The following is a 25,993-nucleotide window of genomic DNA, read 5'->3' on the forward strand; positions in this document are numbered from 1 at the left end:
ACCTTGGTCCCCTGGGTCACTTGCTACCTGGGGGGTCGGGGGGGCTCCAGGCAGGCTGTACCTGCCCGCGTCAGTCACACAGAGCCAAGGGAGAGGCAGCACCACTTTTATTGTCTCCCAGCACCCCCTCCCCCCCGCCCCTTGCCCCCACCCCGTCCCCGCGCCGGGGGGTTAGTGGGGGGAGGACAAGCGCCTTCCAAGCTGCCTGAGGGATCCGCCTGGCCAGACTCGCTCCTTCTAGCAGCCTGCAGAGGAATGACTCTGCGTGGGCCTGGGCAGAGGCGGGCAGCACCTCCCTCTCCCCGGGTAGAGCTGGCCTCCACTCAGGAAGGACCAGGCCGCCCTCCCTCTCTGCAGCTCTGGCCGGGCCGTCTGGGCGGGCAGGCAGAGGTAGGCCCGTGCTGGCATTTAGGGCTGGGGGGCATCTACCATGGAGAGGAGAGAAGCACTCGCTTAGGGGGCGAGGCCTGGCGTGGACCCTCAGGGATGGGCAGGTGCAGCCGGGCAGACAGCAGGAGCGGAAGAGTTAGGGGCGTGTGGGAGGGCTGCTCGAGGAGGTGGGGATGGCTGGTGGGAAGAGGGGCTCGGGTGCAAATGGGACATTCAGGAGGGCCAAGCCAGGTCCCCGGCTAGCTGGGATGGGAAGGGGTGAGGCCAGCTACCCACAGCATCCCAGAACCACCGTGTCATCCCAAACCCTGGAAACCTCCAGCAGGTGTGTGAGCCCACCCCCTGCGGCGCCTGGGTGACCTTTCCCGTCTGGCCGGCCTGCCAGCCCAGCCCTCCCCCCTACCCCCCCCTACTCGGGGGCCTCTCATCCCAGTCGTCACCTTTACTCACCCTCTACCAGCAGGCGTGTTTGGGCGCTGTCCTGACCTGCCCGGCAGCAGTAGGTGCCCTGGTCCTCAGGTCGCACGTCATGGATGACCAAGCTGTGGGTGGGGCCGTGGCTGCGCAGCTCATACTTGTCTCCTGGGCACAGCTCAAGCCCCTCCCGCAGCCAGCACACTTGGCCTCCGGGGCGGGACACGGTCACCTCCAGCACCGCCCGCCTGCCGGCCAGGACCGACTTCTCGCGAGGGGGCCGGCGGCACATCTGGAGAGGCAGTGCTGGGGGTGGGGGGCGAGGGCTTCAGTCAACCTGGACGCGCAAGGCAACGGCCCCCACCCCTGCCCCCCGCCGCCGCGGCCCTGGAGGGGGAAACGCATCTCCCTTCGCGCTGCGACCTCCACTCCTAAGCACCCCCCAAACACTCCTCTGGACCCCCCACTCCAAAGTCTCCGCTTCCCCAGGAAACGCACTGCCCTCCGCGACCCGTTCTGGGGGAGCGCCTCCAGGAGGAGAGGGGGAAGGAGGCGTTCCGAGGGCCAGCCCGGAGGGGGAGTGACGCCCGCCGCCGCCGGCTGCCCACGCCCTCCTGCTTACCCTCCACCTCCAGCTGAGCCGCGGACTGGGCGGGACCCGCCTGGAAGCGGACCTCTCCGGAGTCCTCCGGCCGCAGCTCGCTCAGCACCAGTATATGTTTCTTCCCTGGCGGAGAAAGGGGCGCGAGCGAGGTCGGATCCGCCTCCGGGGAGGGCTCGGGCAGGGGGGCGGGGCCCCGGGTCGGCTCGGATGGGCGGAATCGGGTTCCACTGGGGTGGGAGAGCCGCCTCGGACGGACCCAGGGTCAGCGCTGGGGCCGGGGAAGGACAGAGTCGGTTCCTAGGGCCGCCTATTTGAGGAGGAGGCGGGGCCTATCTAGAGGGGCGGAGCCTATCGAACGGGGGCGGGGCCTAGCGATTGGGGCGGGGCCTATCGAGCGGGAGCGGAGTCTTGAGATCTAGCTGCCGGGGCGGGGTCCTAAGGACCCGGGAGTGAACAAGCGGGAACGACCGGGGCTACTGAGAGGGGCGGAGCCTAACTACTGGGGCGGGACCTAACGAGTAGGGGCGGGGCCCACAAAGAGGCGTGGCCTAGCAAGCATGGGCGGGGCCTGCCGAGGGGCGGAGCCTAAAGAGTGGGGCGGGCCTATCGGGAGGGGTGGGGGCTACCGAGCAGGGGCGGGGTCTACTGAGCCCGGGGAGCGGGAGGCAGCGGGCCTGGGGCCGTGCCAAACCAGCCAGACCTTCCTGACGGATGCGGACCCGGCCTCCTGGTCTCAGCGGGCGGCCTCCTAGCGTCCAGCTCCGGGCGGTATCGACCTCCGACACGGTGCACTCGAACGTGGCGCTGTGGCCTTCGCGGGCGCGCACCGGCTCCAGCTCCGAGAGCACCGACACCCTGCGTTCTGCGGCGGAGCGGGGGGCAAGGGGCGTGAGGGGGCGCCCAGCTTCGCCCTCGCCTCGCCCCTCTGCTTAGGAGCACCCGGAGCTCGCGTCCCCGCCCGTGCCCCTGCCCGGCTCCGCCCCGTACCCACCGTTCACAGTCAGGCGCACCGGCCCGGCGCGGACCGCCCCCACCGCGCAGCTGTAGGTCCCGGCGTCCAGGGGGCCGCAGCGCCGGAGCTGGAGAAGGCGGAGCGCGCCCAGGGCCTGGAGCCTGAGCCGAGGGCTGGGGCTGAGTGGGTGCCCGTCCTAGGGGCGGAAATAGCAGAGGAGTAACTCGAGAGTCACAGCCCTCTCTGTTGGTTCCCCGTGCGCTTTGAGCTCTGCTGCCTTTCCTGCTGGTCAGTGACAGCCTCCCCTCTCCATCCTGCAATAGGGGCCCTAAGGGAAAGCTGTCACCCTCTGGGGAAAGTAAGGGCCGACAGAGAGAGTGCCATGGACGGACCTGGGCAGCCCAGAGTAAGGGAGGGAGGGAATCACACCGGTCCTGGGCGTGGCTTATCACCAGTGGGCGGAGTTTACCTGAACTGGGGGCGGGGCCGCAGCGGGTCCAAATGGACCTGGATGACGTTTGGCTCTAAAGTACACTTGTGCCCCACACCCCTACAACACCCCCCTCCCCCGCCCTGACCGTCCTCCTGGAGGGTGGTGAGGATTAAAGGGTTAAGTGTCAAGTAGATTGTGGCACAGGCACTCACGTGGCTCAGCGTTAGTTTTTCCCGATTGGGGGGATTGTTAGGCCAAGGTGGTCCCGGCAGGGGGCTGGGCTCTGACCTTCTCCCAGGTGACATCGGCCAAGGCCTGAGAAAGCTCGCACTCGAACGTCGCTGTGTCACCCTCGGTCACCTCCACGTTCTGTGGCCCCCGCACAATGGTCACTGGGGCCTCTGGGAGTGGCAGTGGAGGTCAGTGTCCAGTGAGCAGGGGCAGGGCAGGAACAAAAACACACCAGGGGACAAAGGGAACCAACGGCTGACACGTTTAGCCTAGGTGACCAGCAGAAGCCACTGGGGAGGGGGGCCTGGGCAGTGACAAGTGTCCAAGGGGGTGTGTTGGTCAGTGGGGTCACCATGGGGACTTAGGGGGTCACAGGGAAGTTGTAATCCATTGGGGAATGGCACGTTGCTTGAGAAACACGGTGGGCTCAGAGAGTGATCACACGGAGGACTTGTGTGGTGAGAGGGGACACACCAGGCAGGAGCAGCGTTAGTGGACCGTGGGGCCCTGAGCAACCAGACAGCAAGGGGAGGGGTCCACACAGCAGTCAGTGAGGTCACACCCCACGTAAGCTTTGGCAGGCCACGGGGACCTTGTGTCTCATCAGGTGGGGTTCCAAGAAACCCCGTGGGACTAAAGAGCTGGGGGGGCGGCACACGGTGGGCAGCACACAGAAACAGGCAGGCTTGGTGAGTGGGAGGCACACGGGCCACTCCGAGGGCAGCCAGCAGGCAGGCAGGGCTCCTGGCCGCACCTCGCACCGTGAGTCTCGCGGCAGAGCGCAGGGAGTCCGCGGTGAAGGAGATGCAGCCCGAGTCGGCCAGGCCCAGGTCCCTGAGCACCAGGCGGTGAGTGCGGCCCTCCATGTGAATGTGGCACCCGGGTCCCGGCTGCAGCCGGATCCCGCCCCGGGCCCACTCCCCGGCCACACCGTCCTGGGACAGCTCCAGCTGGAAGGTGGCGCTGCCACCCTCGGTGATGCTCACGTCTTCGAGAGGCTGTAGCACCTTCAGCTGCCGCGCTGGGTGGGGGAGATGAGGAGAGAGGGGAGCGCTGAGCATGCCAGCAGGGTGCTGGAGAGGCAGGGGCTCCCCCCAACCCCCGCACCATGGCCCTGTTCTTGGTTCCAGGTCTAACCCTCAACGTCAGTGGGATCCATGGGGAAAAAAAACAAACGTTCAATGGGGCAGAGGGAGAAAGAACATGATGGGCCACCCTGGGGGGTGTGTGTGGGGGGCTGGATATGCACCACCTACCATCATCAGGTACCAAGGACCAGGTACCAAGTTTAGTGTGAGCACGCATCTATTTTTAAGGGGCCACACCCGACGATCCTTGGGGACTATTTCTTGACTGTGTTTGGACGACCATGCAGTGCTGGGGGCTGAACCCGGGTCTCCTGCAGGCAAAGCCTTCTGAGCTGGATACTTTTCACATTATCTCAGTGAACTAGCTGTTAGGCCCTTGACATAGAAATCAACCCCATTTTGTTTGGCTTTTTTTCCACACTAAAAATTGATGTTCAAGGGCTTACACATGGCTCTGCACTCAGGAATTACGCTGGGCACATATAGGTAGCCAGGGATGGAACCTGGGTCAGCCGTATGCAACGCAAGTGCCCCAACCCTTGAACTATCCCTCTGGCCCTGAATCTCGTTTTAAAAAGAAGCATGGCTTGGGGCTGGAGTGATAGCATAGCGGGTAGGGCGTTTGCCTTGCACGCGGCCGACCCAGGTTCGATTCCCAGCATCCCATATGGTCCCCTGAGCACTGCCAGAGGTAATTCCTGAGTGCAGAGCCAGGAGTAACCCCTGTGCATCGCCGGGTGTGACCCAAAAAGCAAAAAAAAAAAAAAAAAAAAAAAAAAAAAGAAGCATGGCTCGGAGTGGGCGAGTAATTTGCCCGGTATCACACAGCGAGGAAAGAACTTCAGCTGGGGCACAGGAGAGGCTGCCCACCAGCCATCCCAGCCTCTCCCCGGGGCCCGTGTGTCGGGAACAGGGTACATCTTTCTAGAAGATAAATTTATGTCTTATAGCAAAGCCAGCTTGGCCCTACGAAATGGAATGCAAAATCACAGGGGCTCTGAAGGTTAATTAAAAACACTTGGAGGCTGGAGCAATAGCACAGCGGGTAGGGCGTTTGCCTTGCACGCGGCTGACCCAGGTTCGATTCCCAGCATCCCATATGGTCCCCTGAGCACCGCCAGGGGTGATTCCTGAGTGCAGAGCCAGGAGTAACCCCTGTGCATCGCCAGGTGTGACCCCAAAAAGCAAAAAAAAAAAAACCACACTAGAAAAAGATGCTTTGGGCAGCCTGCAGCAGCTCACGCCCCTGGAGGCCAGCCGGGGCTGAGTGCACTGCCTCTGGGGCGAGGGGCACTGTGGTGTGGTGGTGGTGATGGTGGGGGAGGATCTGAGGGGTCCCGGGCGCGCGGGGCGTGGCGCGCGGGGCGGGGGCGGAGTCGGGAGAGGGCAGGGCACTCACGCCGCACGCTCAGCCGGGCCAGGGTGCGGTCGTGGTGGCTCTCACAGCCGTAGGTGCCCTGGTCGGCCAGCACCACGCTGCGGATGGTGAGGTGGTGGACGTGGCCGTCCTGGGCCACCGACAGGCGGGGGTCGGCAGGCAAGGGCTCCCCGGAGCGCACCCAGCGCACGGCCCCCGCGGCGCCCACGCGGCCCGTCTCCACCTCCAGGCACAGGTCCTGGCCCTCCTCGGCGCGCACGTCCTGCAGCCGCCGCACGAACAGCAGCTCCGTCTCTGGGGGGGAGGCATGGGGAGGGGGCTCCGTGAGCCTGGGGGCGCCTAAGAGGCCCAGCCCGCCCACCCCTTCTGCTCCATCTCCCCGTCCGCGTCAAGGGCTGGACCAAACCTCGCACGTGGAGCCGGGCGCTGGTGGTGCTGCCCCCTGCCCGGGCGGTCACCGTCCCCGCGTCCGCCAGCTGGCAGCCCCGCACGGTCAGCGTGCGGCTGGAGCCGTTCTGGGCCACGTCCAGCCGGGGCCCCGGACTGACCGGGGCCCCGTTGCGCAGCCACGTGACGTCAGCGTCGGGAGGGGAGACTTCACACCGGAACATGGCATCGTCACCCTCGTGGACCGTCAGGGGCGTCAGCTCTGAGAGCAGCCTCACCGGGGGAGGTTCTGGGGGAATGGGGTCAGGCAATGCGGCGCCTCTTTATCTCCTCCTTGGGGTCTGTGCCCCTTCCCTGTTATTTCATGAGGATCTACGATGTGGCAGATATGGGGGTGTCCCGGAGGCCAGATGCTAACCTCTGCCACTCCGAGCCAAATGCCACTCAGTCCTAGCCTGGTGCCCCTGCCTGCCTCCTCTGGATCCCTAAATAATGACAGATCCATCACCATGAAGCTAGCTTAGCTCAACAGCCAGGAAAGACAAACAGCCCCGCCCTCACTGCAGAGCAGGCTCGGAGGATTTGAACAATTCACCAGTACCACACAGCCAATCGGAAGCAGAGTCCAGGTTGAAACGGGGCGGGGGGGGGGGTGCTAATACAGAGAGGGAGCTAAGCCCAGAATCCTTTTTTTTTTTTTTTTTAAAAAAATTTTTTTGGCGGGGCCATATCTGGCTGACTCCTGGCTCAGCTTCCAGGGATCACTCCTGGTGCTGGGTTCGAGGGACCACAGGGGTTGCCGGAGATGAAACCGGGGTCAGCCTCGTGCAAGGCAAGCACTGTGCTCTCTCTCTCCAGCACCCCAGAAGCCTGGTTTTACTTATTGAGCTACACCCCGCTTCTCTTTGAGGGTTCCCCCTTGTATCTGAAGTGAGGCTGCTGGAGGCCCCAGGGGTCTTCTCCACACTGACAGTGCCCCCCGACCCCCGGAAGAGGACTCCGAGCCCTCCTCTGGGTAATGGGTGCATGTCCTGGGGCTTGAGGGCTGGAGCAGCCTAGGGGCTGAGGGGGGCTCAGCACGAGCAGGGGGGTAATGCTTCTCAGGGTCTCAGGGCCCACGGTGTGGGAGGGAGCGCCCTTACCTTCCACACTGACGACAAAGATGCGGCTGTCCTGGGGGGCGTCGCACAGGTACTCCCCAGCGTCCCCGCTCCGGGCCCCTCGCACCCGCAGCACCTGCCGGGCCCCCGCCTGCTCCAGCTGCACCCGGCCCCGGTTGGCCAGCCGCTCCCCGTCCTTGTACCAGCGCACGGGAACCCCCGGCCCAGACAGCTGCACCGTCAGCTCCAGGTCTCCGCCGGGGGTGCTGCGAACCCTCGTCTGGGCGGCCTCCGGGGCCACCACCCGCGCGGGGGGCTCTGCGGGATCAGAGCTGGGGGTCACCGGTGGGGAGAGACTCGAGGACGCGGAGGCGGGGCAACGGGGACCGTTCGGAACTGGGAAGGCTCCTCGGGAGGAGGGGCCGGTGGTGGGAGGGTGGGGGCTGCTGGGGCGTGACTCACCCTCCACTCGCAGGGTGAAGGTGCGGCTGGGGGCCCCCGGGCCCGCCCCGCACCTGCAGGTGTAGAGGCCTGCGTGGGCCGCGGTGGCCCCCCGGATGCTGAGTGTGTGCCGGGGCCCCTCGGCGTGGAGCTCCAGGCCCTGGCCCGCCTGCACGGGCGCCCCGTCGTGGCTCCAGGACACCAGGGCGCCCGTCCGGGACAGCTCACAGCTCAGCACCACGGGCTCCCCGGGGGCCACACAGAGTGGGCCGGGGGCTGCCTCGGGGGTGAGGAACTGCACGGGCGGCTCTGGACACGGAGAGAGGCCACGTGAGTCGGAGGCCCCGCCCCCTCCTGCCCCGAGTCCAGTCCCAGTCCGGGGGGGGCGGCTGCCACCCCGCCCCACACACTCACCAGCCACGCTGACGTTGAAGGTGACTGCCTCGTCCCGGGTCTCGCACACGTACTCCCCCGCGTCCTGCGGCTGGGCGTGGGGCAGCGTCAGGGTGCGCGCGGGCCCCTGGGCCCAGAGCTTCAGGCCTTCGGACACCTCCACCTCCAGCCCGTCCTTGAACCAGCGCACCCGCGACCCCGCGGGGGACACTTCGCAGCGCAGCTCCACGTGCTCCGAGGCCCGGAACTGCAGGTCCAGGGAGCGGGCTGCCGGGTGCACGATCCTCTCGGGGGGCGCTGGGGAGCGGGCAAGGAGGGGGTGCTTGGCTCAGCCAGCAGGCCTCCCTCCGGCTCGGGCCGAGGCACCTTCCCTCCCCCTGCGGCATGTGACTGCGACAGTCACGGGGCCCATGTCCAGTTCCTTCCCCATCCCCCTGGCCTGCCCAGAGGCTCTGATCCCTGCACTTGGCAGATAAGAACTTGAGGCCTCTATTTGGTTGTTGTTGTTAATTTTTTTCTTTTTAGGTCAAACTGGCGAGGCACAGGGGTTACTCCTGGCTCTGCACTCAGGAATTACTCCTGGCGGTGCTCAGGGGACTATATGGGATGCTGGGAATCGAACCCGGGTCGGCCTCATGCAAGGCAAGCGCCCTACCCGCTGTGCTATTGCCCCAGCCCACGGGCCTCTATATATATATGTATATATATATATATATATATATTTTTTTTTTTTTTTTGACGGGAAGCACTTCCTTCCCTGAAATGCTCACAGACTGCGTGGTGCAAAGGGTCGGACCTGCATGCACTCCAGCCTCTCCAACCAGGTACCCCTGACAGTGCTGACTCCCGGCTCTGTGCTCAGGGATCACCTCTTGAGAGGGTTTGGGGACTTTTTTTTTTTTTTTTTGGTCACACTCAGCGATGCTCAGGGGTTACTCCTGGCTCTGCTCTTGGGAATTACTCTTGGTGGCACTTAGAGAACCATATGGGATGCCGGGGATTGAACCTGGGTTGGCCGTGTGCAAAGCAAATGCCCTACTTGCTGTGCTATTGCTCCAGCCCCAGTTTGGGGGACTCTATGAGATGCTGGGGATTGAACCCAGGGCAGCTGCGTGTAAGGCAAGCGCCCTCCTTGCTGTCTGTCTCTCCGGCTTTTAATTTTACTTTTGGTTCTTGGGCCATACCTGGTGCTTCTCAGGGGTTACTCCTGACTTTGCACTCAGGAATCACTCCTGGTAGCGGCGGGGGACCATGTGGGGTGCTGAGGATCAAACTCAGGCCAGCTATGTGCAAGGCAAGCACACCGCCCTCTGTAGTATCACTCCAGCTGCGACTTCTCTGGCTTTTAAAGACTCTTTGGAAGTTGGAGAGGGAGGCACTAGTCTTGCAAGCGGCCGTGTTGGGTTTGACCCCTGGCACTGCATAGGGTGCCCCGAACTCTGCCTATAATGATCCCTGAGTCAGCCCTGAATATAGCCAGGTGTGCCCCACCAACCAAAACTGAGTAAGTAAAAATCAAAACCCATCTTTGGACCCCCAGGCTCCTCTTTTGAAGGCTGTCACTTGGGGCTGGAGCCATAGTGTAGTGGTAGGGGGCTTGCCTCGTGTGCAGCTGACCTGGGGTCAGTGCCCGATACTCCACATGATGCCCTGAGCCTGCTAGGAATGATTCTGAGTCACCCCTGAGCACTGCCAGCTGTGACCCCAAAACAACACAAAACAAGAAAGGAGAGGAAGGAAGAAAGAGAGAGAAAGAGAGAGAGAGAGAAAGGAAAGAAAGGAAGAAAGAAGGAAAGAGAGAGAAAGAAAGAAAAAGAAAGAAAGGAAGGACGGAAGAAAGGAAGGACGGAAGGAAGGAAGGAAGGAAGGAAGGAAGGAAGGAAGGAAGGAAGGAAGGAAGGAAGGAAGGAAGGAAGGAAGGAAGGAAGGAAGAATGTGGGGCTGGAGCGACAGCACAGCAGGTAGGGTGCTTGCCTTACACGTGGCCAACCCAGGTTCAATCCCAGGCATCCCATATGGTCCCCCGAGCACTTCCAGGAGTGATTCCTGAGTGCAGAGCCAGGAGTAACCTCTGAGCATCGCCGGGTGTGACCCAAAAGGCCAAAAAAAAAAGGAAGAAAGAAAGAAAAATAAAATTAAAAAAAAAAAAGGCTGTGACTTGCCTGAGAGTCACAGGGGAAACCAAGTGGCATCTCTGGGCCCCTCCCAACCCCCCACTGCCCCTCGCCTTTCCTTGCTTTGCCTCCAAGGGCCCCTGGAAGGCCCCTTCTGTCTCACTTTGCTTTCCCCGCTCTCCCGGGTGTCAGTTACATGCACACAGGCTGTTCCCCCCCCTCCATTCCTGCTGGCTCCCGGCTGGCTGCTCAGTGTCGAGGGCAGTGCTGAGCGCCCAGCAGTGGCTCCAGGCGTGCTCGATGCGTGAGCGATGAATGAACGATGGGCGGATGAATGAAAGGCCGCAAGCTGGGCGCTCGCCAGCCGGAGTCCGTGGAGGCTGGGGCGGGGGCAGGTGGCGGGGTACGTGGAGGTGGAACGTGGGGGTGTGGGGAACTGTCTGCTGCTCACCCCGCCTCCCGCCTCCCACCTCCCCCCAGTGTGCCCAAGGCCACGCACCTGTGACAGTGACGATGAAGAAGGCCGAGTCATCCCCGGCGTCGCACACGTACTCGCCGCTGTCCTCGGGCTGGGCGGCGGGCAGGACCAGGCGCCGGCGGGGCCCGTCCACTTCCAGCACCAGTGCCTCGCCCTCCTCCACCTCCAGCCCGTCCTTGTACCAGCGCACGGGCGCGTCCTCCCGCGACAGCTCACACAGCAGCGACACGCCCTCCAGGCTCACGGCGGCCAGGCTCACCTCGTCCCGCGGGGAGAGGATGCGAACCGGGGGCTCTGCGGAGCGAAAGCCACCCGGCTCAGGATGGCCGCCTGCCTGCCTCGCGGGGGGGGGCCCTCCGTGTCACCTAGACCCTGACCCCCCCTCCCCTGCCCTAAACCATCATGCAAGGCAAGTCGAGTCGCTAGCCGGTCTCTGGGGCCCCCTGGGGCCATCCGGGGGCAGGAAGACCCTGTCACCCACAGGGGCAGGAGCCACCCCAGTTAACAGTCACAAGACACACACGAGCGGGGCCACATTCTGTCTCTGGAGGTGCTGGGGACAGAGGTGCTACTGAACGCAGAATGCTCCCTATTCCGATCTTTTTTTTTTTCCCTTTCATTTTGGGTCACACCCGGCGATGCACAGGGGTTACTCCTGGCTCATGCACTCAGGAATTACTCCTGGCGGTGCTCGGGGGACCATATGGGATGCTGGGAATCGAACCCGGGTCGGCCACGTGCAAGGCAAACGCCCTACTCGCTGTGCTATTGCTCCAGCCCCCGCTATTCCAATCTTACAGCACCTACCCCCTTGGTCCCAGAGAGCCCCTCTCTGACTATCCACATCGCGCTCTTGCAGGGTACCTGTCCCTAGGCAGAATTTTCTTTGGAGGACTGGGCCACACCCAGCAGTGTTCAAGGCTTACTACTGGTTCTGCGATCATTCTAGGATCACTGCTGGAGAGGCCCAAGGGACCCTAGGGGTGCTGGGGATCAAAGGTCGCAGACAAGGCAAGCGCCCTACCCACTGTGCCATCTGTCCAGGCCCCCCTAAGCAGGACTATTAAAGAGAAGGAACAGACTTGCTCTGAAAGCCTGTTCTTCCCTGAACACACATCTTGCTTGTCTGCCTCTATGCCTCTTGGCTTTCTTACTTGGAAGAAGCCTGTTTTCTCTCTCTCCTTCCCTCCCCCCCTCTTTTGCTCTTGATATTGGGTCACATCTGGCGATGCTTAGGGGTCACTCTTGGCTCTGCAAACAGTAATCACTCTTGGCAGTGCTAAGGGGGTCATATGGGGATGCCGGAGATCAAACCTGGGTGGGCTGTGTGCAAGGCATGACTCACTGCACTACCCACCGGACTCCATGTCTGTGTTCTATCTTCAACACATACTCTCTTTTCCTTCCTTCCTTCCTTCCTTCCTTCCTTCCTTCCTTCCTTCCTTCCTTCCTTCCTCCCTCCCTCCCTCCCTCCCTCCCTTCCTTCCTTCCTTCCTTCCTTCCTTCCTTCCTTCCTTCCTTCCTTCCTTCCTTCCTTCCTTCCTCCCTCCCTTCCTCCCTCCCTTCCTGCGGAGCCATACCCAGCAACGCTCAGGGCTACTCCTGGCTCTGCACATCATTCCCGGAGGTGCTTGGGGGACCATATGGGATGCTGGTCAGTTGCATGCAAGGCAAGCACCCTCCCCCCTATACTACGGCTCCAATCCCCTCCCGTCACATCTAAGTTTTAATAAAAATGATCTCGTGTCACCAAAGAGAGGGAGGGAGGGAGGGGGAGAGGGAGAAAAAGGGAGAGAGAGAGAGACAGAGAAAGACAGAGAGAGGGAGAAAGGGAGAGGGAGGAGAGAGAGAGGGAGAAAGGGAGAGGGAGGAGAGAGAGAGAGAGGGAGGGGGAGAGGGAGAGGGAGAGAGAGAGGGAGAGAGGAGAGAGGGAGAGGGAGAGGGAGAGAACACCAACGCAGCAGTTAGCTCCAGTTTTACAGAGAAAAACGTCAAGTACTAAAGTCACAGGAAGCCTTTGATCTCCGAGATGTGTTTTTGGGGGCTCTGGAATGGAAAGTGAAAGCTCTTGGGTCTGGGATAGCAAACATCCCCACACCCCTTTCCTAAGGCTCAGTTCTTTCTTTTTCAACGGAACCCTCATGGCAATCTCCCTCATGGGGAGATGAGGCATCACGCTGCCCCATTTGCCAGATGAGGAAACCGAGACACAGAGTGAGCCCTCCAGCCACCCCTGCCCTGGGTGGAGGGAGAACGCGCACCTGCCCGGGCTGCAGCACTAGCAGGAAAGCCCTGGTGGGCCCCACACCTCTGCCTGCGAGCAGACAGCACGTGCCCGAGTGCTCCCCGGGGGAGCTCGGGGCTGGCCCTGCCCGTTCACCTGCGGCGGCTCCAAACAGGTTCCGTCTCTACACCCCCCCTAATCCCTCCATCCCTGGGACGGGGACACTCTGGCTCCCTCAACAGCCGGCCCCCGTGTGGAAGGCTACGGAACTGCAGGCTTCCGGGTCTGGGCGCCAGGACCCCCCCCCCCCGGGGGGGGGGGGAAACGCTTCTTTCTAGGCAACCCACCTGCCTAACGGGGCTGGTTCCAAGGATCCAAAAGATGCAGGCTGGTTCTCAGGGGCCCAGCAAGGCGGGCACATTGCCGTGTGGCTCTCTGAGGGAGGGGAGAGGTGCTGGGAGGGAGTGGGGCGAAGATGGGGGCAGGGGTGCCCGCACAGGTCACCGCTTGGCATTCGACTTGCCTCTCTCTGGCCCACAGCTGCGGCAGCAGTTTGGGCAAGGGTGCGGGGTGGGGGGTGGGGGAAGGGGCGTGTGGGGCGGGGCCGGCGTGTGGGGCGGGGCGAGTGTCCGGAGCTGGGGATTGTGGGGGGCGGGGCTTGGCCAGTGGGCGGGGCTGGGCGTGGGGGGGCTGGGTCAGGGCCTGGGGAGGTCAGTGGGTGGGGCTGGGCCTTGGGGGGGGCTGGGTCAGTGGGTGGGGCGGGGCCAGCGTGTCTGGTCAGGCCAGGAACGAGAAGCTGAGTACTTAGGCCAGGACCCAACGTGGACCAAGGCCTCTAGCTCTGTGGCCTGCTGTGTGCCTGCCTGCACCACCGCGGGTATAGGGGATGGGGGTGGGGTGGGGGGCGCTTCCTAGGCGGCTCAGGGCGCTGGACGCAGGGCAATCAGCCTTGGCCAGTGGAGGAAAGGTGCAGCCGTGGGATTCTTCTGTGCCACTCTGCTGCCTAGACCCCCCCCCCCCGACCCACCTGCGCCCCCCCTGGGATCGGCTCTGTCACCGACATTCACAGTCCGCTCGTCTTCCCCGTTTTGAACACCACCACCCCCCTCGCCCCGGGTCTGACCCGACTTCAGCCCAAAGCCCCCATCCTACCCAGCCCCTTCAGACCCATCTCCTGCCTCTCCATCGGGGTGCCCTGCACGATCCCTGGGCGCACACTGCGCCCGGTCGCGATCCCGGACGACCTACGCTCCAAATGCCAGACCATGCCGGGTTGTGGCTCCCCGGCCCGGCGGTCCCCGTGCTGCCAGCGCTGGGCAGGGGGGCAGGGGACCTCGTCTAGTACCGGCTCTGGGGTGGGTGAGGGGGTCGGCTTTACTCCGAGTGGCTCCTCCTCCCCGCCCTGCTCTCTCTCAACCCCAGGGCCCTCGCGCCTCCCAGCTCTCCTCACGAGGTGTCGCGCGCGGGTGTGCGTGTTTATTGATTTCACACGGGGAGTGGGGTGGGGTGGGGTCACACCGGGATGTGCACAGCGCCGGGGAGGCGGGGCCAGTGGCGGCTGGAGGGGGGGCGCAAAGGCAAAGCAGGGAGGGACAAGAGGACTTTGGGGGGCCCCCAGTATGGGGGGGTGGCTGCTACTCAGCGCCGGCGGTCCGTCGCCAGGGGGGGAAGCGGGACCAGAGGCGCCGCGTCTTCGGCTTTTTCAAGAGGACGCATAACTCCGGATTGCTATTGGCACTGTCCTGACTTTGGTAGGACTCTGCGGGGCCAAACAGAACACATCTGGGGGGCTGCGTGGCACCCTCGGGACCCCTGGCCAACCGCGGCTCCCCACCTCCGGCGCCACCGGCAGATCTCTGGGAACTGGCCCCCGGGCCACAGTGACTCATGCACCCCCAGACGGACGGGGCGCGCCCGGCTCCTCCTGACCTAAGGAGCAGGCGCCCCCCCAAACCCCCGCCCCAGCATGCACCGACCCCCACCCCCCACCCCCACCCCCAGCCCCGCTGCAGGGCCCGGGAAGAGGTGGGCCGCACCTGTGACGGTGACGGTGAAGGAGGCAGCCTCGTCGTCGATCTCGCAGAGGTACTCGCCCGAGTCCTCGAGCTGGACGGCGGGCAGCACCAGGCGGCGCACCGTGTCCTCCTTCTGCAGCAGCCGCGCCGCGCTCTCCACCACCTCCTCCCCGTCCTTGGTCCAGCGCACCTCGGCCCAGGGCCGGCACAGCTCGCACGTCAGCACCACGCGCTCCAGACGCACGGCCGCCACGTACACCTTGCCGCTGGGGTACACGATCCACGAGGACACATCTGCGGGGCGGGGGGTGGGCACGGCAGGGCTGGGCAGCGGGGGTGGGCAGAGCTCGGTGCCCCGCCGCCCTCCTGGGGTGGGGGGGGCTCAAACAGCCCCTTCCGGTGGGAGGATGCAACCGAGAGGAGATGGGCATGCGTGCGCGCGCCCACCCACGCATCCTCGCGCGGATGCTTGGGGCGGGGAGGGCTGGGATGTCTGCGGGCTCTGAGTCTCCCCTGGCTATCCCCCACCTCCCCGACCCCCCCCCCCCCGCCATCTCTAAGGCCCCCAGGCAGGGTCTACAGGAGTTGGAGTTCGGGTCCCGGAAGCAGTCCTGACCCAGGAGAGAGGCCCCGCCCCCAGGATGCAGCCCCGGGACAGGGGGAGCTGGGGTCGATTTGCTTGGCTGCGGGGAGGGAAGCGGGGGTGTGGGGGGGCTGGCAGTGGGGCGCCCCACCTGTGATGGTGACGGTGAAGTAGGCGCGCTCGTCCCCGGCCACGCACTGGAACTCGCCGCCGTAGGGGGGCTGGGCGGCGGGCAGCACCAGGCGGTGGTCGGCGCCCTCGTCCTCCAGGACCACGAACTCGCTCTCCTCCACCTCCTGCCCGTCCTTGTACCACTGCACAGGCGCGTCCTCGCGGTCCACCTTGCACGTCAGCACGACACACTCGGAGGTGATGGCGTGCACGAACACGTGCTCCTGGGGGTCCACGATGTGCAGCGGGGGGTCTGTGGGGGACACACACGGGAGGCAACAGGTGATGCTGGCTCTCTGGCCCCCAGACTGGGGAGACCCCTGAGAGGGGGCGGGTCAGACTGTTCTGGGGACTCGAGACTTAGGCAGAGGCCACAGGGCCGGTCCTGCTCAGAGGCATAGGGTGAGTCCGTGGAGGGTGGGAGGCACTGCCTGCAGGGTCCACCCTGCTCGCACCCACTTTCACAGGAAGCCCGGGGGGGCTGAACATAAGCCTGGGCGAGGGCTGTCGCACTGTACGGGGCCCTGAGCACCTCAAAACGAAACAAAACAGGGAGCGATAGCGATAGCACAGCAGGTAAGGCATTTGCCTTGCAAGCGGCCGACCCGGGTTCTATTCCCAGCAACCCATATGGTCCCCTGAGCACTGCCAGGAGTAATTCCTGAGCGAAAAGCCAGGAGTAACCCCTGTACATCGCTGGGCGTGACCCCCCCCCAAAAAAAAAGACAAATGAACAAAAATTAAAAAAAAGGAAAACAGGCAGTCCCGGTTGCGGGGGTCTTAGGAGTGGCAAGAAATGGGCCTGACCCAGGTGTGGAAGAGCTGGCAGGGGCCCGGGAGCTCCTGGCAGTGAGGTTGGAGCGAGGCCTAACTGGGGGCTCTCTGGCTGGGCTCCCCTCCGCCGCAAGAATCTGGGGACCTGGCAAATGCATCTACCACCTTTTTTGGTGGGGGCCATACTCGGTGGTGCTCAGGGACCACGTGTGCTGGGTACTGAGATTGGGGTGGGGAGTGCAAGGTCAGCACCGCAGTGCTGGGCGATGTCTCTGGCTCCTTCCGCATTTGTAACTGACGGGGCTGGAGCAACCCGGGTGGGGTCGAGGGTCAATGAGCTGCTCTGATGGGCCCCTCGCTTACTTTTGGACAGGTAAAAAGGTGGAAGCTTCTGACAGCGAGTGGTTAGAGAAGCACCCGAAAAACGTCAGATCCCCCCTCTTCGTCTCCAAACAGAATGTGGGTCCCAGCCCTGCCCCCCCCCACACACACAGAGGAAGGTGGCCTGGAGGGTATGCGTGTACTGTACTGGGAATCCCATGCAGAGTGACTGAGGCAGTTTCCCAGGGGAGGGACCATCTACGGCGTACAAGCACATACGTACACACACGCACTTACGCAGGTAAACAAGCAAGCTCACACACACACACACACACACACTCATGCACTCACATGCACACGCATGCAACCACCTACACATGCTTGCGCACACATACACACGCACGCATGCGCACAGGCACGCACGCACCCCGGCCCCCGAGTCCGCCCCAGCCGGACTGCCGGTTCCTGACCTCGGACGGTGACGGTGAACAAGGCCGAGACCCCCTCGGATCTGCACTCGAACTCGCCGCTGTCCTGCACCCGGGCCTCCGGGAGGACCAGGCGGTGCTTGCGCCCGTCCACCTTCAGCAGCACCGCCTCGCTCTCTTCCACCTGCCGCCCGTCCTTGTACCAGCGTGCGGGGTAGTCTTCCCGGGAGAGCTCGCAGGTCAGCACCACGCGCTCTGCCGTCGTGAAGGTCAAGGACATCTTGTCCTGGGGGCTGAGGATGTGCACGGGGCTCTCTGCGGGGAGAACTGCAGTCACACACGGTGTCCCTAGGGGGCGCGCTCCCACCCCCAGGCAGAAGCCCCGTCCCTGCCTGCCTTTCTGGGGACCCCTGCTCAGTCCAGGGGGCCGGCACACGAGCCCAGACAACTGCTGCCTGCACGCTTGTTGGAGGTTTTGTAAGGAGCTTTGGGCTGACCTCCAGCACGTGATAAGTGTGGTTGGGGTGTCCTAGGAGACGGGGGGGGGGGCTGGGAGGACGGGGCTGGGGGGCAAACACCTGATCCCCTGCGTCCTTGAATGGACAGAGCAAGGGTCCCCTGGCTCTGCCGTCTGGGATCCTTTGCACCACCGTGGGGAAAGTGACTTCTGCCTCATAGCAGATCCGAGAGCACAGCAATTACTCAAAGGAAGGGAAAGGGAAAACTTTTTTTTTTTTGTGGGGGGGGGTTAAGGGGAGGGCCACACCTGGCAATACTCAGGTCTTACTCCTGGCTCGACATCTCTCCTGGAAGTGCTCAGGGGACCATAGGGGATGGTGGGGACTGAACCGGGCTGGGTGCACACAAGGCCAGCGCCCTCCCCGCTGTACTCTCTCTCCAGCCCCTGGTTGCTCTCTCTTACTCTGCCCCTCTCTTGTTCTTTGGCGAGGGGCAATGAGGTGTGCAACAGCTGCCACGGGGCTGACTCTTGGCTCCGCGCTCAGGGATCACTCCTGGAGGGGCCCCGGGGCCCCGCTGTAGTGCCGGGGATCGAACCCGGGCCAGCCACAAACAAGGCAAGCACCCTACTGGCTGTACTATTGTTCTGGCCTATTCTCTTCATTTTCGGTTTCTGGCCTAACTACCCCAGAGGTGCAGGGGGCAGCTCCCAGCACGATGCTCAGGGAACCGTGTGGTACCAAGCCAGTGCACTTGCCCTGGGAGGGGTCTTCTGGCCCCTCTGCCCTCTTCTCGAGGTGCCTGGAAGCCAGCCACCTCAAGGCCCCCGCTTGGATGCCCAGGAATTCCCTGAGGCGCCTGAAAGTTGCGATGTTGATGCCACATCCCCCCCCACCACCCAGTCCCTTGAGCTTTCAGACTCCAGCAGCAGCTTCCCGGAGGGCATTGCCTCCCTGGACTGTTCCCACAGGGGGCGTGAGTGAGCCACAGCCCCCTGCCAGGGTTCACAATCCTGCACCACCATTCTTAACTCTGTGACTTTGGGCAAGTTGTTTCACCTCTCTGTGCTTCAACGGGACAACTTGTCTTACCAGGCTATTGAGAACTGTTTGGGGGGGTCACACCCGGAATAGTCAAGCTTCACTCCTGACTGTGTTCAAGGCACCTTCTGTGGGGGGGCCGGGATTGTATTCGGTTCGGCTGTGTGCAAAGGAAGGGCCCTACCCACTGGGCCATCTCTCTGGCCCCAGGCTGCTGAGGACTGGGCTCATGAGCAAAGGGAAGGTGTTCATCAGGGGTGTGCCCTGCTCACAGGAAGTTTCTCTGAGAGTGTCTGAGATTTTCAGAGAGAGCAAGAGGCAAGACGGGAACAAGAGATGCGAAGGCCTGTGTCTTTCTGCTGACCTGGGGGGGGGAGGGTCAAAATTCAGAAAGTCCCCAGAGGGGCCAGAGAGGTAGTACAGTGGGTAGTGCGCTTGCCTTGCATGTGGGTTACCCAGGCTCGCTCCCTGGCTAACCATATGCCCCCCCCCCCCCCAGCACCTCCAGGAGAGATGTCAAGCCAGGCGTAAATCCTGAGCATTGCTGAGTGTGGTCCCCCCAAAACAAAACAAAACAAAAACACCCAGAAAGTACCCCAGAGAACTTGGCTGTGACGCTACACAGAAGAGGGTCAGGGGCCAGGAGGCTCTGCTGGGGGCACGTGCGGGAGAACAGGCCAGCTGGACCCCCTGATCACGTCCCCTACCAGCAGCTGCTGCATCCGGCCCCCCGGGACAGTCACGTGCCGCCCGGTGCCCAGGCGCACCAACCTTGGATGGTGAGCGCGGCTGAGTCCTGCACCCCGGGGCAGCTGAAGCCCACCAGGGCACCGCTGTGCTGGTGCCCGACGGCCCGCAGGACGAGCCTGTGCTGGAGGCCGCTGTGCTCCGCGCGGTAGCGCAGGGCGCCGGGCTCCGCCTGGCCCTCGCGGCTCCGCAGCTCCTCGCCGTTGAGGAACCAGGTGCCCTGGATGATGGTGGACAGGTCCAGCGCGAAGACCGCGTCCTCCCCGGCGTACACCTGCACATCCTCCAGCCCCGCCACCAGGCGCGCGGTGGGCACTGAGGAGGGGGGAGGGGGGTGGAGAGGAAGGGTGGGCGTGAGCCCCAGTCAGTGCCGGGCCTGGCTGGGGTGGGGTGGGGTGGGGGGGTCGGGAATGGTGGGCAGGGGTGCGGGCGGTCGCGGCCACTCACCCAGGTGGGCCGCGCCGTGGAACAGCACGTGGGGGCTGCGGCCGTGCTCGCTGACCGTGCAGATGCGGAAGCGGTAGTCGCCCTCGGCGGGCACGCAGTCCCCGGGCACCTCCACGGCGCCCGCCTTCTCGATGCTGAAGCACTGGACCCAATCTTCCGAGCCCACCTCCTGCCGCTCCAGCCGGTAGACAAAGGGGGTCTCGGGAACCGGCTCGGGGGCTTTCCAGGTCAGCAGAACCGTGTTCTTGTGGCCCTTAAACATCTCTGCCAGCACCGGGGGTCCCGGGGGGTTGTGCTTGATGCCTGTCGGATGCAGGGTTTGCTTCTGCGTGACCCCCAACAACCTCCCCGCCCCCTGCTCCCCATTCCGGGGCCTTAACCTCACTCGGTTATGCTTGGGCCGCAGCCATAGCAACGTGGGTTTGCCGGGCACGCAGCTGACCAGATTTGATCCCTGGCATCCCCAGGTGCTCCCCTGAGCACCACCAGGAGTTAATTCCTGAGTGTGGAGGCCAGGGGTAACCTCTGAGCATCTCCGGATGTGCCCCCCCCTCCCTGAGACGCTCCGGAGTCTGGTCACCGTCCTGTCCTAGCCCTCGTCCGTCGTCGTTCAAGGGCCCACCGGGGGAGGGGGAGGGTAACTCGCATGTCCTCACATTTAACTCGGAGCAGAGTGGAGGTGCGCGAGCTGCCCAGGCTGAAAGTGACCTCGCCGGCATCCTCCCGGGTGACCCCTGGCAGGACCAGGGCGTGCATGTGGCCGGAGCTGCTCTGGCAGGTGGCCGGCAGGTCCTCCCCGTCGCGGCTCCAGCGTCCCTCGACCCCGGCCTCCCGCGTCTCCACCAGCAGCACGGCGTTCTCGCCCTCCAGCACGTCCAGTTTCCGGGGCAGCCGCTTCAGGATGGGCCCTGAGAGTGGGAGGGCGAGTGGTCAGTCCCGCCTGCACTGCCCACCCCCGCCCCTCCACCTCCCGTCGCCCCGCCCACGGGCCGGCCCACCTTTGACGGTCACGTTGGCCACCGTGCGCACGCGGCCCCGCATCTCGCACAGGTAGACGCCGTCGTCGTCCGCCTTCAGCCTGTGGATGATGAGGCGCCGCACGGGGCCCTCCTCGATCTGCTCGTACTTGCGGCAGGGCAGCAGCCGCTGGTCCTCGCGGAACCAGGCCGTGGGGATGCGGGAGTTGGGGACCTTGCACTCCAGCACCACGATCCCCTGCTCCCGGCCCTCCACGTCCTGCAGTGGCCGGGAGAAGCGGAGACGCGGCTCTGGGGGGGAGAGAAGAGACACCGGGGAGGTTCCGGGAGGTTCCAGGGAGGGGCCAGGCCAGGAGGCTCCTGCCGACTGCACCCCGCCTGGCCCAGCCCCTCGGGAGCTCCTGCCCTCTGCTCTTCTCTGGGGGTCGGCCAGGAGTCACGGAAGAACCCACCCAGGGGCTGGAGTGATGTTCCGGCGGGTGGGGTGCTCGCCTGGCGTGCTGCCCTCCTGGGTTCGAGCCCCGGCATCCCATCAAGCCCCCTGAGCCCCACCAGGGGTGATCCCTGTGCCAGGAGGAAGGCCCGAACACCATAGGGTGTGGCCCAAAGAAAAACAAAGAGGACAAAAGAAAAACCCAGCGGCCCCTTTTGAATCTGACCTTGAGCAGGCACATCACCTTGAGCAAGGCCATCTTAGGGCTCCTGAGCTTCCATTTCCTACTCATGAGGCACGGAGAGGAGGGAAGGGCCTGGCGGGATGCCAGCTACGGGCACCTGCTGGTTTGTGTGGGGGCCACAGCCAGTAGCACTCACGAGATACTCCCAATTTAGTGTTCAGGGGTTACTCCTGATGGTGCTCTGGGGAACAGGCTCTGCCGGGGTACCGAACTCAGGCCTTCTGCATGTGAAGTTTGCGCATTTGCTTTTTTCTTTTTTTTAAATCTTTTTCCTTTGGCCCCTGTTCACTTACTTATGTACCTTATTTTATTTTATTTTATTTTTGCTTTTTGGGTCACACCCGGTGATGCACAGGGGTTACTCCTGGTCTACACTCAGGAATTACTCCTGGCGGTGCTCAGGGGACCATATGGGATGCTGGGATTCAAACCCGGGTCTGCCGCGTGCAAGGCAAATGCCCTACCCGCTTGCTATCGCTCCAGCCCCTGTACCTTATTAAAAAAAAAAAAAAGAATAGTTTTCAGAGGTGCTACTGGGGATCGAACCCAGGACCTCACACATGCAAGGCAAGCACTGTGCTGCCAAGTTCCCCGCCCACCTTCCTCATGTTTAAACTGAGACCCTCTGAGGCAATGACTGAGTCAGAGAACTTGTTTTTGATGTGGGGGCCATTCCCAGCAGTGCTCACGGCTTCCTCCTGACTCTGCACTCAGGAGTCACTCCAGGGGCTCAGGGTCACAGGGAGAGCCGGGGCAAGAACCAGGGTCACGGCATCATGGCGAGCACCCTCCCCTCTGTACTATCTCTCCGTCCCTGAGTTGGAAAACCTTTGTCTACCTTTTTTTTGGGGGGGGGGCTTTTTGGGTCACACCCGGCGATGCTCAGGGATTACTCCTGGCACATGCACTCAGGAATTACTCCTGGTGGTGCTCGGGGGACCATATGGGACACTGGGAATTGAAGCCTGGTCGGCCACGTGCAAAGCAAATGCCCAGCCTGCTGTACAGTCGTTCCAGCCCCTTTGTCTAGCATTTTTAAAGCGCTTAGTCTACTGTCCAACTGCATCTTTCAACTGGAAAGCCGGAATTAGGACATGAGCAGGGAGTTCCCTCCCGTGGGGTATACTGAAGGCCAGGGAGGTGCCCTGGCCTACCCCGAGTCCGGGGCATCAGTGGGACCAGCCAGGCTGCCAGCGCAGGTGCCATAGGCCTCACTGCCTGCCAGGTGGCGCTCAGGAGACCTGCCAACGTTCTTTGCTCTTGCAGGGAAGAACTGGGCAACAGCTACTGAAGGTAGAGCCCAGGGAGCAATGCTGAGCTACAATCCACTTGTAGTGTGAGTTTGGGGGGTCTTATTTCCCCAGGATTTTTCTGTTTATGAGCCATCAAAGCGACTTGGCTATTGGTGATGGGGACTACTAGCGACTCAATTTAGAGATGGAAATTCCCTCTCCGAGATATGGGGGAGGGGGGGCAGGGGAGCAGGGAGAGAGCGTGAGAGCAAGCAGGTGAGGCACTCTTGCCTAGCACACACCTAATCTGGCCTTGCTCCCCGGAACCACATCCAGCCCAGTGAGACCCACCAGGAGTGGTCCCCGAGTGCAGAGCTGGAAGTCAGCCTTGAGCACCACTGGATGTGGCTCCCCAAACCAAAATAAGTAAGGAAATTCCCTCTCGTTTGTCTTTCCTCTCTTAATGGGAAGAGCTGATACCCGCTGGTTTGACTTTTCTTTTCTCCTACATGTTTACATTTTGTGTGAATCAAGAATGATTGTAACAGCTTCTGTAGCCAGATCCTTCCCACTGGGGCTCACAGAGCAGGCCTTGGGGGTAAACCCTGCCTTCATTTTTAAAACGTGTGTATTCAGAGGCCAGAGAGAGAGTACAGGGGTTAAGGCTCTTGCCTTGCCCAGGGCTGCCCCTGGTTCCATCCCTGTTATCAGTCTCCTTTGAGAACCAGGAGTGAGAGCCCAGCAAGTGAGGTGTGGCAAAAAAAAAAAAAAGTTACAAAATGTGTAGTACTGTAGCACTGTAGCACTGTCCTCCCATTATTCATTGATTTGCTATAGCGGGCACCAGTAACATCTCCATTGTGAGACTTGTTACTGTTTTTAGCATATCCAACACACCATGGGTAGCTTGCCAGGCTCTGCCGTGCGGGCGGGATACTCTCGGTAGCTTGCTGGGCAATCCCTTTTCACTGATTAGCTAAAGTTAATAAGTGCATGTTGGAAATCTGGACTTAGACACCCACCAAAGGCTCCTTTTACCCGGGGGGGGAGGGGATATATCACCCCCACCTCTAACTGGATTTCCACTGGGGGAGGGGAGTAAAGTAACCAAAGGCTTCCCAAAGCCATTTATCATCAAAAGGTGGTTTCCCACCACACACTTCTGAATCACTTGGGGAAGTTTAAAAAGTTTGGGGTGTGGGGGGCATGGAGGGGGAACCCTATGAACCCCAGGGCCTGGGAGGCTGGAGGTCAGCAGCAAATGGGTTTGTAATTTTTGTTTCTTGTTTGTTTGTTTTTCTTTGGTGCCGGGGGATCCAACTCGGGTCTTCCCACACAGGTGGGCGTATTGTGTTGTTGTGTGTTGTGCCACTGAGCCGTACTCCCGGCCCTGCAAAGGGTGTTTTGGTCCTCCGCTCCCCTCCCCACGGCATCCTCGGGCGGGGGACGCGAGGAGGCCCCGGGTCCGGCCGCCCGGGGGCGTCTGGTACCTTTCACGTGCAGCTGCACGGCGCTGAGCGTCTGGCCGGCGGAGTTGCGCGCGGCGCACACGTACAGCCCGCGGTCCTTGGCCTGGCAGTAGAGCACCTTGAGCACGAAGCCGCCGTCGCGGTCGCGGTACATGAGGCGGCGGCGGTCGGGGAGCAGCGGGCGGCCCTCCCAGTGCCACTCGATCTCGGGCTCGGGCTTGCCCATCACGTAGCAGCGGAACTTGGCGTGCTTGCCCTCGTTCACCCAGAAGGTCTTGGGCGCGCACTTGCTGGGCTCCGCCGGCGGCGCGGGCTGCGGGGCGGCGGCGGCGGCAGCAGCGGCGTCGTCGTCGTCGGGGTCTTCGGGCGGACTCCCGGGCGGCTGCTGCACCTGGAGCAGCGCCCCGGCCTGCGCGTGGCCGTGCGCGTTGCGGGCGTGGCACACGTACACGCCCGAGTCGGGCAGGCGCGCGGCGGGGATGCGCAGCGTCAGGCTGACGGCCCGGCCGTCCTCGGCGCGGCCCGGCTCCAGCGCGAAGTGGCCGCTGTCCCACACCTCGTCCAGGGCCAGCCCGTCCTTCTCCCAGTACAGCGTGGGCGCGGGCACGCCCCCGGCCTGGCACGCCAGCACCACCTCCGCGCCCCGCGGCACCCACTGCGAACGCGGCCCCGCGAGGAACACCGGGGGGCCCTCGCCCGTGCCCGGCGGGGCCGGCGGGCCCTCGGCGGCCGGCGGCTCGGGCTCGGGCTCGGGCTCGGGCGCGGGCGGCTCCAGCACCGTCACGGCGGCCGCCGCGTAGGCCTCCCCGGACGCGTTGCGCGCGCGGCACACGTAGACGCCCGCGTCGGTGGGCAGCGCGCCGCTCAGCAGCAGCCCGTGCTCCGCGCCGTCCGCGGGGAAGCTCAGGCGCTCCGACGCGGCCAGCTGCTGCCCGCCCTTCTCCCACACCACCGTGGGCGGCGGCTCCCCCAGCACCACGCACTTGAGCTCGGCCTCGGCGCCGCTCACCACCCGCACGGGCCGCGGGAAGCGCAGGAAGCACGGGGGGCTCCCCTGGTCGCCCGAACCCGCCTTCATCGCTGCAGACTGCGGGGGATGGGAGGGGGGCGAGGTGGGAGTGAGGAGGGGGAGGGGAGGGGAGGGTGGGCGCGCGCGCCCTTGCAGAAGCGCCAAGAGCGCGGCGCGAGACACGAGAGGGGGTCCTGAGCCCCGGCGGCGGGGAGGGGGCGGGGAAGTGGAGGGGAGGGCGCGTCTGGGCACGGGGACCCTCGCAGCTCGCCCCTCAGCCGCGCGCGCTCCCCCACTCGCCTCCTTACCCTGGGCCCGGAGCTGCAGCTCTGGGCGGCGGCGATTCCCGGGCCCCGAGCCCAGAGCTCAGGGGGCAGTCCTTCCTGTCTGCCTTTGCAGCGAGGGGGCCCCCGGCAGCCCGGCTTCCTGCTCGGGAGAGCCTCGTCCCAGCCCCCTCCCACACGGCCGGCCGGCCGGCTGGGGCCCTCTCTCCCCTCCTCCCTCCCCTCTCCCCTGCCAGGTCCCCAACCGCCTGCCCGCCCGCCCGCCCGCCAAGGCTGGGCCGCCTGCTACTGCCAATCCCAAAAATATTCTCTGATGACACAGCTGGAGGACGAGAGCCCGGGCTGGCTCCTCCGGGCTAAGTATAGAGCAAGCCGGGACCCCCTGCCCCGCGCTGGAACCCCGGTTCCAGCCCCAACCCCGGCTCCCCGCCTCCCCTCCACTGGCCTCACCGCTGCCTCTCCGAAAGTGGGCGCAGAAGGCCGGGAGAGTTGAGATTTCCCTGAGAAGGAACACTTTTAGGAACACAGAGACCCCCCAGGCCCCCAACTTCTTCCTGCCCCCACCCCGTCCCTCTCTGCTGGGCACTGGGATGGGACTCGTGTGTGTGTGTGTGTGTGTGTGTGTGTGTGGTGGTGGTGGGGAAATGTGTGTCCCTGTCTTCCGTGGAGGGGGGAAGGGGTTGCATCGTGGGGGCAGGTCACTTGGGGTGAGCCCCTCCTCAGCCCCTCCCCA

The 25,993-nt window shown here is 63.6% G+C and overlaps 1 protein-coding gene across 4 annotated transcripts; it reads right to left on the bottom strand.

Moving 5' to 3' along the window:
• Positions 1-59: 59 nt before the first annotated feature.
• On the bottom strand, positions 60-25,518 carry OBSL1 (obscurin like cytoskeletal adaptor 1). Of its 4 annotated transcripts, XM_055120654.1 has the most exons (22): positions 25,285-25,514; positions 23,989-25,054; positions 20,611-20,880; positions 20,269-20,520; positions 19,613-19,915; positions 19,190-19,480; positions 16,962-17,234; positions 15,377-15,649; positions 14,664-14,936; positions 10,425-10,697; positions 7,833-8,108; positions 7,440-7,727; positions 7,020-7,295; positions 5,897-6,166; positions 5,512-5,784; positions 3,779-4,045; positions 3,082-3,194; positions 2,400-2,556; positions 2,109-2,270; positions 1,427-1,531; positions 841-1,110; positions 60-245 (listed from the first exon to the last, which is right to left on the bottom strand). In XM_055120654.1, the coding sequence occupies exons 2-22, from the start codon at positions 25,043-25,045 to the stop codon at positions 238-240; spliced, it is 5,730 nt and encodes a 1,909-aa protein (XP_054976629.1). In that variant the 5' UTR covers positions 25,046-25,054; positions 25,285-25,514; the 3' UTR covers positions 60-237. The 4 variants fall into 4 exon arrangements, with proteins under 4 accessions (XP_054976629.1, XP_054976628.1, XP_054976630.1 ...); XM_055120653.1 differs by having other exon boundaries at positions 23,989-25,514; XM_055120655.1 differs by lacking the exons at positions 60-245; positions 841-1,110; positions 1,427-1,531; positions 2,109-2,270 and having other exon boundaries at positions 2,419-2,556; positions 3,006-3,194; positions 23,989-25,518.
• Positions 25,519-25,993: the final 475 nt, after the last annotated feature.

Source organism: Sorex araneus, chromosome X (assembly GCF_027595985.1).
Source record: "Sorex araneus isolate mSorAra2 chromosome X, mSorAra2.pri, whole genome shotgun sequence".
Taxonomy (NCBI): Eukaryota; Metazoa; Chordata; class Mammalia; order Eulipotyphla; family Soricidae; genus Sorex; species Sorex araneus.